The sequence below is a fragment of the Grammomys surdaster genome, unplaced genomic scaffold (genome assembly GCF_004785775.1).
Source record: "Grammomys surdaster isolate TR1022 unplaced genomic scaffold, NIH_TR_1.0 137, whole genome shotgun sequence".
Taxonomy (NCBI): Eukaryota; Metazoa; Chordata; class Mammalia; order Rodentia; family Muridae; genus Grammomys; species Grammomys surdaster.
Window position 1 is genome coordinate 13093306 of NW_021604595.1, and position 14541 is coordinate 13107846.

Sequence of the window (14541 nt, forward strand, 5' to 3'; positions counted from 1 at the left end):
GTGTGTGTGTGTGTGTGTGTGTGTGTGTGTGTGTGTGTGTGTGTGTGTGTTTGAAGAGCTGTATATAGAACAGTACCTTGTTCATGCTAACAAGTGTTGTTCCACTGAGCTGTATTCCCAGCCCTTGGTTTTTGAGGCAGAATCTCACTAGGTAGCTCAGGCTGTCCTTGAATTATCTTCCTGCCTCAGACACTCAAGTGCAAAGATTATAGATGCACACTACCATGCTTACCTTCTCTTCCTCACTTTCCTTCTCCACTCTCTCTCCTTTCTCCCTAGAGCAGATCCTTTCCCTCTCTTTCCTCTCTATCCCCACTACTATTCCTCTAGAAACTGGCCATAAAATATTTTGCTCAAACCATACCTAAGCATCATACTGTATTAGGACAGAGCAGCATTCCATCAGTGGTGCTTCAAATCCTTGTGCTCAGTGAGAGGCAGCTGGAAAATTTTGAGGTAACAAAGTTATAGGGCTCAGTACCTTCGTGAGCTCAGGAAAGCTGTCGATCTTCAGCTTAAATCAAGATTCATCCATGGATCCGACCCAGGAGTCCTTGGGAAGGAGATGAACAGTTGACCAGCACCTAGTATCTTGATGTAATACACTTTTGAGGTTGATGGGCACTTCAGGAAGTATAGGAGGACAGAGAAGGACCCATCCCACCCTGAAAGTCATCTCAAGAAAGAGAAAATGGAAGAAATTAAATAGGAGAAGGATTGAAGGGACACATCACATTTGAGTGCAGAAAAGTCCATGGCTGATGGAAACATCCATGATAGGAGGTGGCATAGCAAGAGGCCACTATCTCCTAAATCTTTGCTTAGATGACCCTAAATTCTAACTTCCTGACAGGGACTCAGAGAGCAAAGCAACTTGGCACCTGCCAAGCCCAGAAATAATGACCCAAGAGATTAGCCCACTGGTGCAAAACCCCCAGCACCCTCATATATATCCTACCCGGACATCACATATTCTGACAGCCTGGGTGGCCACTACCTATCTGGAAACTTGGTTTTGCAGAACCTAGACTGGCGATAGTGGTTATGCCTACCTTTCTATGAGAGAGAGGTTGACTGGCTTTCAGAGGCCGTCAATCAGCAAGGGTGGCAGAGTGCATTTTGGGTCAGTATCTTCCCCATTGCGTGTATTCCCTTTCCCCTTTCATTACCTGTGGATCTCTCCTAGGCCAAGAAGAAGAGAGACTAGCCCTTGAAACTGCTCTGATGTATGGAGCCAAGAAGACCCTCAACACTGAAGGCGTTGTCAAATCGAGGTCTGATGTGAACATGAACTTTGATGTGGAAAATGCTGTGCTGGGAAAGGACTTCAAAGTAACTATCACCTTCCAGAACAATAGCTCCAATCTGTATACCATCAATGCCTATCTTTCTGGCAACATCACCTTCTACACTGGGGTATCCAAGAAAGAGTTCAAGATGGAGTCCTTTGAAGTGACACTGGATCCCTTGTCCTGTAAGCCAACTAATGTGTGGGTCTCTCCAGGGCTTGTTGCCTCGTTCTATGTCTTGCTGGCAATACAGTCAAAGCTCTTGTTCTCACCAGCTCTGTGTTAGGGGCCACACTGAGGGGGCAGTTCTAGAAAACACCCAGTCCTCTTATCTTGGTGGCTCGTGAACAGAAATGAATGCTGAAATCTTTTAAGCCTAGAGTACCATGAGTTGGAAAATTTAATGGAAACTCATCTTTTGATATTTGGAGTGGGGTCTATGAACCCACAGCACCAGCATCTCAAGCCTTAGGCCCCACCAGACCTCCTGAAACAGAACCTGTATTGGAGATCTGAACTTGCCACACAGGCTACATCAACCTCAGTCGTTCCCGTGATTCCTCTGTACCTTACATATTAAGGCAGAGTCTCCCACTGAACCTGGAGCTCACCAACTCTACTTACCCTGTTTACCTAGGATGCACTGGGGATCCACCTCTGCTAGCAGTTACAGCCAGTCGCCATGGCTGACTAGCTCTAAATGAACACTGGAGATCTACACTCTGGTCCTCTGCTGTGTGGAAAGGGCTTGATACACTGAGCCACCCCAGCTCTGCTCCCCTCAAAGCTATTTTTTTTATAACTGAGCAGCCTGATCCAGGGATGACCACTGGAAGAGGAAGCCTAAGAGATACTAGGTGCTGTCCCAAAGTCCGCTCAAAGCTATCCCTAGTAGAATCTCTTTCCTGTTCATTCTCCCTGCCTCCCATACAGATATCTGAGCCTTTCATTGCCGTAAGAATTTGGGATTCTTGAAGCAGGGCAGGACTGACACAGAGATTTCAATTTTGAAAGGTCTCGTTTTTTTCTGAGAGTATTCAGTGAACAAGATATTCAGCCTTACATTGAACTCACACACACACACACACACACACACACACACACACACACAAATCAACAGAGACAACTTCTGTAGGCAGAGAATTGAGTCAGAGAAAACTGGAAAGCAGTTGACAATTTGGGCACTGTATCTCTGGACCCAACATGTTGTCCTGAAAAAAAAGAAAGGAAAGGAGAGGAGAGGAGAGGAGAAGAGAGGAGAGGAGAGGAGAGGAGAGGAGAGGAGAGGAGAGGAGAGGAGAGGAGAGGAGAGGAGAGGAGAGGAGAGGAGAGGAGAGGAGAGGAGGGGAGAGGAGAGAGGAGAGGAAAGGAGGTATAGAAGCAATGCTATTCCTAAACCAGAGACATGTGGGCAGGCCCCACCCCACCAATGAGCCAATCACACATCTCTGTTGTTCCTGAGCTCCCTAGCCCCAGCAGAACCAGAGATGTGTTCCCAGAGAAAATGAAAAACTATTCCTAAAAATTTGGATTTCAAGAAAACTAAATTGAAAAAGACGAGTATTTCTAACTTTGGTGATATAGCTAGCAGTCGAGAAATCACCATGGCATTTTCTTTGGAAACTAGATTTGGCTTTTTTTTTTTAATCCCAAGGGATAGGAAAGGCTTCTCATCCAAAAGAGTAGTCAGCCTGAAGGACTGAAGAGGAAACAGCTCCCATGCTCCCTGGGATCAGGCAAGCACATTGATTCTGGGAATTAGATAAGTCTGAATACAAGGCATGACTGTATCCCCTCTAGATGTGTGTCCCTGGGCAGGTTGCCTAAGTGAACTGGGCTCTCTCCTCTCAGTTGTATATGGGAGCAATATCACCCACACTACAGAATTGTTAGCCCATTCCCTGCCAGGCTAGTGTCATGGCTAATCTTGATTGACATACATGGGAAGAGGAAACCTCATCGAAGGAATTGTTTACAACAGTTTGCCCTGTTAGCATGACTGTGGGGCATTTTCTTGATTGCTAATTGATACAGGAGGGCCCAGCCCATGGTGGGTGGTACCGCCCATGGATGGATGTCCTGGACTATATAAGACAGCTGGCTCAGAAGCAGAGGAAGCAAGCCAGTAAGCAGCACTCCTCCTTGGTCTCTGCTTCCATCCCTGCCTCTGGAGTCCTACCTGGAGCTCCAGCCCTGTCTTCCCTCCACTGTCGCCAAATATTCCTTTCCTCCTTAAGTTATTTTTGGCCATGGTATTTTAACACAGCAACAGAAAGCAAACTGGAGCATCCAGGTTTTAGCATCTGCTGGACACAGGGAAGTGCACCTCTTTGCGGAGTTTCTGGTCTTATAGAGGAAGCTAGCAGGTGTATCGCCTGGTTATATGTGTAACAGGAAAACACAAAATAGACTAAGAGGGAGAGGCATGTTGGCTTTGCAGGCATTACAATCACAAAATCATATATAAAATAGGGTGGAAAACAGCAACCTTAAAGAGGTTATTCGAGCAGAAGAATCATATTGGTATTATGGGATATCTAATGTGCTCAATGAGACACACAGGATGGAGAACCATTCTTGTTTGACTTGGTTTGGTCCTCGGTGTGAAAACTGATGATAGGAGAAAGTGGAACCTTTAAAAGGCAGAGCCTTGTAGAAGATGACTAGAATATGTGATCCTAATTGACCTCAGAAAGGTTGGTACTGGTCTGTGGAGTGAGTCAGTTCCTGAGAGAGCAGCTTATTATAAAGTAGAGCTGTTCTGTAAGCATGGTCCCTGTGCACATGGCCAGTTCCCTTCCTGTTATGCCAGCACCATGCTGTTTGGATACTCCAACCACTAATATTATGAGACAACTAAATCTATTTTCTGTATAAATGTCCAAGCCTCTGTCATTCAGTACACTAACAAAACCAGACTGAAACAGGAACAGAAGCAGCCAGTGAAAAGTAATGGGCTTAACTCATATAATGATTATTCTTCATACAAACTTGGGCTTTCTTCCCTGCCACCAAGCCTGGCCACCTGAGCTCCATCCTCCACATGGCAGAAGTGAACAAACTCCTGTAACTTGTCTTCTGATCTCCACTCACACACTTGTGCCCACACACAATGATAAGTTTTCCTAAATTAAGCTAATAAGAAAGATCACACTGGCTGCCGTGAAGAGGCTCACGAAACAGGGATGAAACTTGGAGACCAGTTAGGATGTGTGTAACGGTCGTTCAGCTGAAATGTGGTGGTCGTGTTGACAGTGCTAAGAACAAGTCCAATCTGCACATGTTCTGAAGAGAGAGTCCACCTGATGGGCCTGTGCACATGAGAGAAAGGAGTGGACGAACCTCCATAACATGTGTAAAATGCCTTGGCATTCCTGTTACCTTCCAACATAGTGGGAAACTCAGGTTGGGTTAATATGGTTAAAGACATGAAGGTAACAGAACCTACATCCCCCTTGGGCAAGGGCATTGAACCAATGGGTGTGAACTGGGGCCCTGAGTGGAATTGTCTATAATCCATCACATCTCTCTACACCAGAAATAGAGCACAGCCCCTTCCCAACCTCACATGCACCCTTTCAATCTTCCTTGTCTCCTTAACCCAATTAAAGCACAGACTCAAGCCATTCTCTGGCTGCAGAAGCAACACCACCAGCCACTACAGCCTCATGGTTGCTCCTGGGCCTTCCCACCGTAATGGATTGTATGCCCTCAAATCATAAGCCAAAATAAGCCTTTCCCTCTGCAAAAATTAAAAGTGGGAGGATAACTTTACATGTGTTAATTGATTAGAATGATGTAATATATTCCTCTACTGAATCACTCACGTAGGGACCAAACCTAAGCCCAAGTCGATTTTAATACAGCTCCATCAGTCCGCCCACCCAGGGCTTGTCCCAGATAACTTCAAGGGAATTAGAGCCTCATTCTTCTTTTGCTAATTTACTAATTAATGTAGATAGGTGGCATCAATTGCATGCAATAAAACGCATGTTGCAATCTGAAGTAAATCCTAGTCTTTTGCAAAATCACACATGTCTGACCCTAATCAAGCATTCTTCAGTGCCTCTATTGCAAATAAAGTTTTCTAAGGAGAATGGGAAGCAGACTTTTCAAATTGGTGATTAAAGGGAATGTGTGGGCTAGAGTCAGCTTGGGAGATTTGAATAACTTAAACCAGCCAGTACCTTCAAAGGTGTTATCATTGTCACTTGGCTATATTTAGTTTCCTTTGCTTTTTGGAAGAGATGAGGCAGCTCCAGCCTGTGTCTCCCTTGGCTTTCCCCAGACACCATAAATGATGTTGGCAGCCTCCCATCTCCACCACTCATACAGTGAAAATCTATTCCTCCTTCTCTTGCCGCGTTTAATAAACTTTATCTAGAACAATTTCTTGTGCGGTGGCAAAACATGGCACTTATATAACGGACTATTTCAGGAGCACTGTTCTCTGGGGCTCTGGTGCACAGCCCCGTTTCTTCAGTGCCGTGACTGAGAGGATGGTCTGCCTCCAAGAGGAAGGGAGCCCTGAGGCTGAGACTGTAAGTGGTGATAAGAGCCTCTGCAAAGATGAGTACAAAAAAGATGGACAAATCTTGCTACCCTAAGGACACCTAGTAGCCAAACTCTTTCCCCTAAGAAAAGCCAGAAGAAAACCACTGTTTATTACTATCCCTGGAAACACCAGGGGGCAAAATGCACTGTCTCTATGGACATACATACCTAGATTCAGCCTGCAGAGCTGCCCTTTGGGCTCTAGAATCCTGGGCTATGGGAAATGGTGCCACAGAGTAAGTGAATAGACCCAGGCTACAGATACAACTCTGCATCCTCAGTCCCATGGAGATTGAAAGGGGAATGAGACTACTTCCCATCCTCCTTGCCATTCTGTAGGGCTTATCCTCTACCCTGAAAGTGAGCAGTAGGGTTTCAACACAGAGGCCTTCCCAATCAAAGAGGAGAGAGGGAGCTCCTAGGCTCCACCTTTAATATCTCGGTTTACACTTTCCATTTTACAGCAGCAAAGACAATGCTTGGAAAGTGTGATAACTCTTTTCTGTAGTAAGACCTCACTGACTATTACATTTCCAGCATATTCTTTCTTCACTTGTGAGACAAGATGGACTCTTTGTACTGACTTTTGCTGTCCTGATGACTTGCATGCTAACGAGGGGAGGATGGGAGAGGGAAAGTAAGCTATATCCCATCTCGTCCAGATCTTGATGTCAGCCTTGTTGGTTTTTCCTCCCTCCAGCCAATAAAGAGGAGGTACTGGTCAGAGCAGGTGAGTACATGAGCCACCTTCTGGAACAGGGTTTTCTGCATTTCTTCGTCACGGCACGTATCAATGAGACCAAGGATGTCCTGGCCAAGCAAAAGTCCGTACTGCTGACTATCCCCAAGGTCACCATCAAGGTCAGTAAACATCACATCTCAGACAAGAAAGGAGGCCAAAATGCTTAGTCAGGTAGCCAGACTGTGTGTGCATGTCGGGGGAGGATGGGGTGTCCAAAAAGGCAAAATGGAGCTAGGATCCTCCTGTTCTTTGAAAGAAGCAAGCCATTCTATATATAGTCACGTACATGTAACACTCCTCTTCTCTCCTTATTTAAATATATAGATGTGACTGCAGATATAAATATAACCCGTGGTATAAACACACTTGTGGAGGAAGATAAAGATGTGTGATGGAGACCGAGACTCAGAACTCTCTGTGTCTTCAGAATAAAGTGGGTCAGGCTTGCAAACTACCTACACTGTCCCTTTTGCATTTGGGGCAGTAATGTCATTTGCTGAGGTGTGACTGTATGCAGTAGGATGTGAAAGCTGAAGTGTACAGCTGGAGAGCAATAGCTGAGTATACATATGCCATTAAAAGCACCAGCTAGGTGAAAATACAGAGGATTCCCAGTTCTTCAGAAAGTTCCTTCCTGCTTTTTCCTGTTCACAGTCCTCCCCACTCACCAAGATGACAAGTTTTCTGGCTTCTGTCACAATGGCTTGTTTTTCCCACTTGGTCCATGGCTTTAGTTGTGCAGTGAGCACAGTTAGTTTTCCAGGTAGTACAAAAAGATATTTTTCTCAAATTGCTCAGGGTGGTTGGTAAAAGAAAGCCAAGGGAATGGGTTACCTGCTTCTCAGCAGCAAGGCTAGCTTCTAGTGGCATCAGTAGATAGCCTTACCAAGACAACCTCCAAGCACTGGAAGGCAAGCATCCAGTCACTTTGGAGAGTGGAATTTTATGCCATCTGGATATGGCCTTAAAGAACTTCCCTGATGTCTGGAAAGCATTCGTCTCGTAAGAGACTGAGTGATTAGTATAAATCCTCCTAACATGAAGTACCCTAGCCGGGCGGTGGTGGCACACGCCTTTAATCCCAGCACTTGGGAGGCGGAGGCAGGCGGATTTCTGAGTTCGAGGCCAGCCTGGTCTACAGAGTGAGTTCCAGGACAGCCAGAACTACACAGAGAAACCCTGTCTTGAAAAACAAAAACAAAAAAGAAGTACCCTAAAGTAACCAAGTAATCCCAGTGGTCTCAGAGATGGGGCGCTGGGCAGGAGTGAGAGATGAGCCTTGTGTATCATAAACCACTTGCTTCACTTGTATCATGAGCCTGCTGGCTTATATACTGGCCCTGGCAGCTGCTATCAAAGCATCTCACATATATAACTGAGATTTTAACATTCAATAACCCCTACAGATAAGCAGTACGAGTGTTTCCACTTTATGCTTAAGAAACCTGAAGTGCAGAGAGGCTGTAAAACATGTGCAAGATCACATGGTAGACGTAGAGCTAGGTCTCCAACCCTAGCAGTCCAGTTACAGAAGCAGGATGAGAACTGCCTTGTCCACTTCTTCTCAAAGTCTGGCTGTGTGTAGATGGTACATGGACCACCCCAAGATGGGGCTCACACAAACCTAAATATGTGTAGGACCCATTGAAGAACAGAATGTCAGAGCCTGTACCTCTAGGAAGGTCTACGTCATCCTCTCTCTTCTGTTCTTGAACTGGAGCCACTTACCATAGTCCTATTGTGATTGGTACTGTCAGCACAACAGGCCTTAAGATGCAGAATGCAAATGAAGATGTATAGGCTGAGGGGGGAATCAAAATGCTGTAGGTGGGATCAGATACAAATGCTAAACAGGAAAACAGGCCACTTGGGTTGCTCCAGGAGTGCCATGTTGCCACAAGAGTATGAATTCATTAGCTCGGGGAACAGGGACCACAGTAACAGGAGTCACACTGACTACCCCGTCATCAGAAACCTTGAAGATGTCCCTCTGCTGCATAGCAAAGGCATCTTTTGCTGCTCTTAGGGGGATGTTAAGTAGAGCCTGTGCCCATGCTCAGATCTCTGCCTTTCCCACTAGAGGCAGTTCTCATGTTCACCTCATTATAAAGCAATGGCTTGTCCCTGCCAAGATCTCAGGAGAAGCCTTTCCAAGCTGTTAAGTATTCAGACCACAGCACAAAATAGAATTTAATTGTACCACTGATAATAAAATGTGTGTATAGAAGAAACTGATACCTTTGATCTTTTGGGGAATTATTAATTAGAAAGGTTGAATATTTTCTATCTTTTAGGTGTCTTTAAGAGCAACTGAACTCCCCATGGCAGAATCACAGAGGTTTCATTCCACAAGTTAGTAGACCAGGGCAGGACTTGAACCAGATTTGGTTGGTTTCAGTTTGGGTTAATTTCCATGACAGAAGCAGGGTTGTTAGTTCTGGTGGAAACTCAGAGTCAAGGCCATTTCATGGGAGAGAAAATCTGATACTGCCCAGGGTTAAGCTTGTCTGGAAAAACTATAGATGAAGCATTGGCCCACAGCCTTAACCATTAAATTCCACTAATTTCAAGGTTAAAGTAAATCCAAAAATGGAAGAGATGTGCCAGGGGAAGGGACTGCATACCCTAACGCCACTCAGATATTACCCAGCTGTGACAGGTCTAGATTTCAGAAACTATGGGTAATGTACTAGCCACCTGTGACACCAGAGACGTAGTGAAATAGAGCTGTATCCTTCCAAAGCCAGTCATGCACTGGAAGTGATGGAGAGAGCTCAGGAAGTCAGGGAAAGGACTTATTCTTGGGGTGCTCTTAAATGGTAGGAAAATACTCTGTTGGACTATTGTGTAGGAGACCACTTCAGAGAACTCAGTCACATAAATGGCATAAAACAAGAACCCCCCAAAACACTAAAAGTACAAGACCCACAATGGTTCAAAACATGGTCAAAATCACCTATGACATGTCACCCCACCAAATGTTAGGAAAATGCTAGAATACATTGTTCATCCCCCTGAAGCAGGGATGGGCTCACAGCATACTGAGCCTCTCACAGATGCTGGGTATGGATATACCAGTTACAGGGTAAACATGGAAGAGGTAGTTAGAAGGACAGATTCTTCCAGCTTTATTCTGCAGGCAAAAGGAGAGGGAGGCGAGCATGCTGATAGTAGTGAAAGCAGCTGAGAGATAGTAAGCACTGGAATTTTAGTAATGCCCTTGTATCATCTTATCTGAGAGGTAGGTATTACTGTAACCTTCATTGTACCAAAACCCAGAGAAGTTAGTGCCTTATAGCACAGTGAGCAAACCACGAGTCCTGTAACCAAGAGAATTTAAAGCTGTTTTCTCCACAGAACACCCATGTAACCCTACCAAGTCACTGAACCTCACAGAGTCTGTTTTTCTACTAATGTGAGAATGGAAATAGCAATTCTTACATCATGGCACCTTTGTGTTGACTGGGCCAAGGATGTGTGATGACAATGTCACAGTAAACAGTTGATACATGCCACTGGCTCTTAACTATAGTTGTTTCTCTTCATAAGTGACCATCTCACGGACATATCTGATCAGGGAAGGACAGTAACCTCTCAAAAGGTCTCTCTTGGTGTACATGTGAGACTTCTGGGCCACACTGTTCTTCACACTGGGATGTTTATAGGAAGCAGGAGCAGTGGCAGCATGAACAGGAAGGTTTGTGGGTTGCAAAGTTGGGAGATCACAGCTCTGATGAATTACCAAGAATTTAGTTCAAGGGACTAGGCTGTCTTCAATAAATGCTTATCATTCCACCAGCAGAGATGGAGAAATATCTAGATACTAGAGGAAAACATGGGAAATTGTGTGAAGGGTTGGGCAGACCACAGAAGTAGCTTTGTTTAGGGTGAAGACTGGGAGCCAGGCAAGACTAAAGATAGTCTCAGCAAATCGTGTAGAGACATTTTGAGTTGAGTCTCGAATGTGTTGGATGAAGCTTTGTCGTGGGCTCCATGAACAAGGCTTTGGTGGAAACTCTGCCTCCCAAGAGTTATACAAAGTCTTGGCTCCAAAACATTGCCTTCTGAGACTCTTAGGTTTGATCTCAGAAATGGAGATGCCTGAAAGCTAGAATCCAGATGTCCCCCCCATCTCCCTTTTTAATGCAAATATAGACATTCTAGGATGATACTAGATCTGGCCATCTGAATCTTAGCTACCATCCACCAAACCACATGGGCCTGTAGCCAGGTTCTTACATCATAATGGGCACAACTCGGGCTTCATTCATTCCCATGGCAATAGAGGCTGGGTTTGAGTTAAATTTGTTCCCAATTAACTATGCCCAGCACCCACCACTCATGAGTCATGGTGTGTGATCCTCATATGGAAAATGGCAGGGGGAGACCTCATTAAACTTTAATGAGCATACATCTCTTTTCCCATGCTATCAAAATATTTTGATGAGAAAAGTATATTTTATTAAAAGCAGACTTGGAATTTTTCTCTGTCTTCCCATGTGTGGATTGTCAAAAGCTGCTTAAGTCTTAGGGAAAAGGCTCCCCAGCATTTTAATTGTCAATAAGCAGTTGCCTTTTGGAGAAGAGGGGCCACAGAAGGAAGCAAGCTGGTCTGCAGACTACATACACCTTTGCCGAAGTACTGTGACCCACAGTGTATGAAGAGCGATTTAACAGGATTCTCTGGTTCTCAACAATGAGGGCTAGTGATTCTCATGCTCAAGATGTGCAGCAGCAACTGTACAGGAAAGTAGGCAAGCACAGGGCCAGGGCAGGCCTCCAGGCCCACACACCCACCTAGAAGGCACTGAGCTAATAACAGCTTCACAGCTACCATGGGGATGGTAAGAGTAGGTCACGTGAGAAGTTCCACTGCTGAGCCCCTGTATAACTAACATCCAGGGAGGACCCCGTCTCATCCAGCACTTACACCTACATGAGCTGTGTGCATCCAGGCTCAGAGAGACAAGTCTACCCACTCACCAAGCCCATAGCCTGATGAAAAGCTTCACCCCCTATGTAAAGGGAAGACTTCCCTACCTGGGCAAGATATGTTACGATTCAACCCTGTGCCCATTTCATCTAACCCTAGATACTAGCATGGTTTGTCTCAATAATGATCATACTGTTATGCTCCGTCTAGAGCCTTTCATTAGATGCTGCTATGCTTCTTGCTGAGGTTGCCAGGCCATCTTAAAACCCTGACTCTGCATGTCTGTGTAATGAGGCAGGGAAGATGCCAAGGTGAATACTTGGGCCATGTTCCTCCAGTATCCTAACTTATACACCTGTGTCTCAGATGGCAAATTAAAACTGGGGGGAACCATTTGGAATATAGTCAGTGTCCTGAGCCATTTAACGATGTCTAGGTAAGGGATGATAAGGCTCCTATTTGCTCTACAGGAACCTAAATGTCTCAGGTTTTTCATTAATGGCAAGTAGAAAAACAAAAACCGTGTTCTTATTATCCCTGAGCCCTATGCTAAAGGCTTCGGAACTTAGACTACTTTCCCTTCTCAGTGTGACAAATATGTACATAATATATATAATATATGTTATTATATATGTTATATATGTTCTATTTTGTTATGTGTATGTGCACATATATGATATGATATATACTTCATATATAGCAACTCAAAGGAGGAAAGGGTGACTCTGGCCCACAGTTTCAGAGCGTCAGTCTCTGGTCAGTTATTTATGCCGCACAGTGACTGGAACATGTAGCAGAGAAATACAATATCCAGGAAGAGATGAAAGTAGGAAGAGGCCAGGGTCCCAGTATCTCCTTCAAGAACACACTGCTAGTGACATAACTTTCGTCCACAAGCCCTAATCCTTAGTGTCTCCACATCTCACACTTGTAGCCTAAGCCCTCTGGGAGACATTTAAGATCCAAACCATATTATCCTGCATGTTTCCAATAAAAAAAAAAAATACTCGTGCTAACCTCCTTGCTCTACAGGGACTCTGGCCCAATCACAAGAACTTAGCCCTCTCCTTCAAGAAGGGAGCTCTAAGAGCAAGGGAAGGGGGAAGGATGGAAGCCTCTTCTCCTCTCTGAAGTTGTCTTCTCCTAGAGAATGCCAGCTGAGGGACTTGTACCACAGCTTTCTGTGCTTACACCTATCCACAGCTGTTGATCAGAGAGGATCACAGCTGTGCAGGGAGACAGTGTAAATTGTGTCAACAGAGCAGGTACACTCTGGACTGTGTGAGCTCCAAGGCTCTGATGTGTGCACTCCTGTCTCACCTCTCTGGACAGCTGTATAACAGTGTTTGCATAAGAAAGAAAAGGAAGCATCACAGAGCAACAGGGATTTAATAGCCCAAAGTAAGAAAAAATGATGGGCAGGGTCCTCATATTACCAAGTAAAAAGCACTGTAAGTCATCTGTGTTGTTATTAAACAGAGCTAGGACAGGATACGGTTAAGCAATGTTCTAGTGCCAATTGCTTTCAGGTCTCAGTCTCCTCCTTACTGTGTGAACTCAAGTATTTGCCACACCCAAAGTGCAGGTTGCTCTGTGCATTTCCTGCTTGCTCTTCTCTAAATCTTAGAAGAGACAGACACACAAAGGAAAGCATCTGGAATAAGCAACCACATCTTCTTTCCCTGTATCTCCACGACATGTAAGCTACTGGATCTCTTGTTAAAAGTATCTCCCCAACTTTACCCTAAATAGAAAATCCCATTATAATCTGGTAATGAACCTCAAGGCCCCAAGGCCACCTTGTCACATTCCACACTGGTGAGGGAATCAAATTCTTTCCTCACAAAGTCAAAAAGAAAAAGGTGGGTGGTAGCTGTGTTTTCAAATATAGTTCAGGGTCAACTTAGAACCGTTGCCCTCAAAGGATGGTTTAGCGATAACATGAAAAGCTAACACTGCAAATGATTCTTCGGTGGGTTGCTATTTTTATCTCATCTGTCAGAGATCACAGTGTGGGTGGCGTTTCAAGGAGAATGTTTTAAGTCAGAAAGACCTAGATTTATTTCCGGTTCAGTTCTTCCAATTTACTAGCTCTAGTTAGCTTTTAAGTCTTGCTTTAATACCAAGAAAATAGAGGTAATAATAACAATGTGAATCTCCAAGCTCTTAGAGTTACAAGGATTCAATGGCCAAAGTAGAAAAAAACGATGGGCAAGGTCCTTGTATTACTAAGTAAAAACAACTGTAAGTCATCTGTTGTGTTATTGTTATTAAACAGAATTAGGACAGGATATGTTTAAGCAATTACCTAGTACTAATTATATTCATGTCTCCTTTTCCTCCTTACTGTGTGAACTTAAGTAAGCTACATAGCTTCTCAGTGACCCCATTTCCTTATCTGCAAACTCATGGTATTTACCAATATTTCTTGTATAGATTGACTTGATATTTATAATTCTTGTGTAGATTAACTGACTTGATACAACTTTCTACACTGACAGATATTTTAAATCCATGCTGTCGATATGGTGTATGTTAGTCACAATGAGGTTTTTGAATCCCCCAAAACATAGGTTCCATCAAAGTCAGAATTTTCCAAATTTCACTTCATTTTAATTCATTTAAGTCTAACATAAGCCGCCTGAGCTAGTGACTACCACCTTTGTTGGCATGGGCTTTTACATGGCTTGAACTTGGCAAAACTGTTGGCATCATTTAGTAAATGACAGCCTACACGTTAGAGGAGAGCAGTGCCTGCCCTGCAGCTGGTGAGCAGTTTACAAACAAGCAACAGCTTATTTCCAGCAGTGACCGTGGGGTGAGTAGGAGGGAAGAAATTCAATTTCCAATGATACGTGGAAGACATGATTGAAAGCACTTCAGATAAGGACTGTTAGGTGAATCTAATAAATCCTGTGAATCAAACTGCCAACCTAAGTCATTTTCATTCTTTCTCAAACTTTTCCTTCCTTCAGTTCTCTCTCTCTCTCTCTCTCTCTCTCTCTCTCTCTCTCTCTCTCTCT

General features: G+C 44.3%; 1 protein-coding gene across 1 annotated transcript in view; it reads left to right on the forward strand.

The window, feature by feature from the left end:
* F13a1 (coagulation factor XIII A chain) overlaps positions 1-14541 on the forward strand; it is a 165649-nt gene that overhangs the window by 135574 nt on the left and 15534 nt on the right. Inside the window, exons 12-13 of the mRNA XM_028763226.1 lie at positions 1187-1474; positions 6544-6704. Of these exons, the coding sequence (XP_028619059.1) occupies positions 1187-1474; positions 6544-6704 (449 nt within the window). The remainder of the gene's footprint in view (positions 1-1186; positions 1475-6543; positions 6705-14541) is intronic.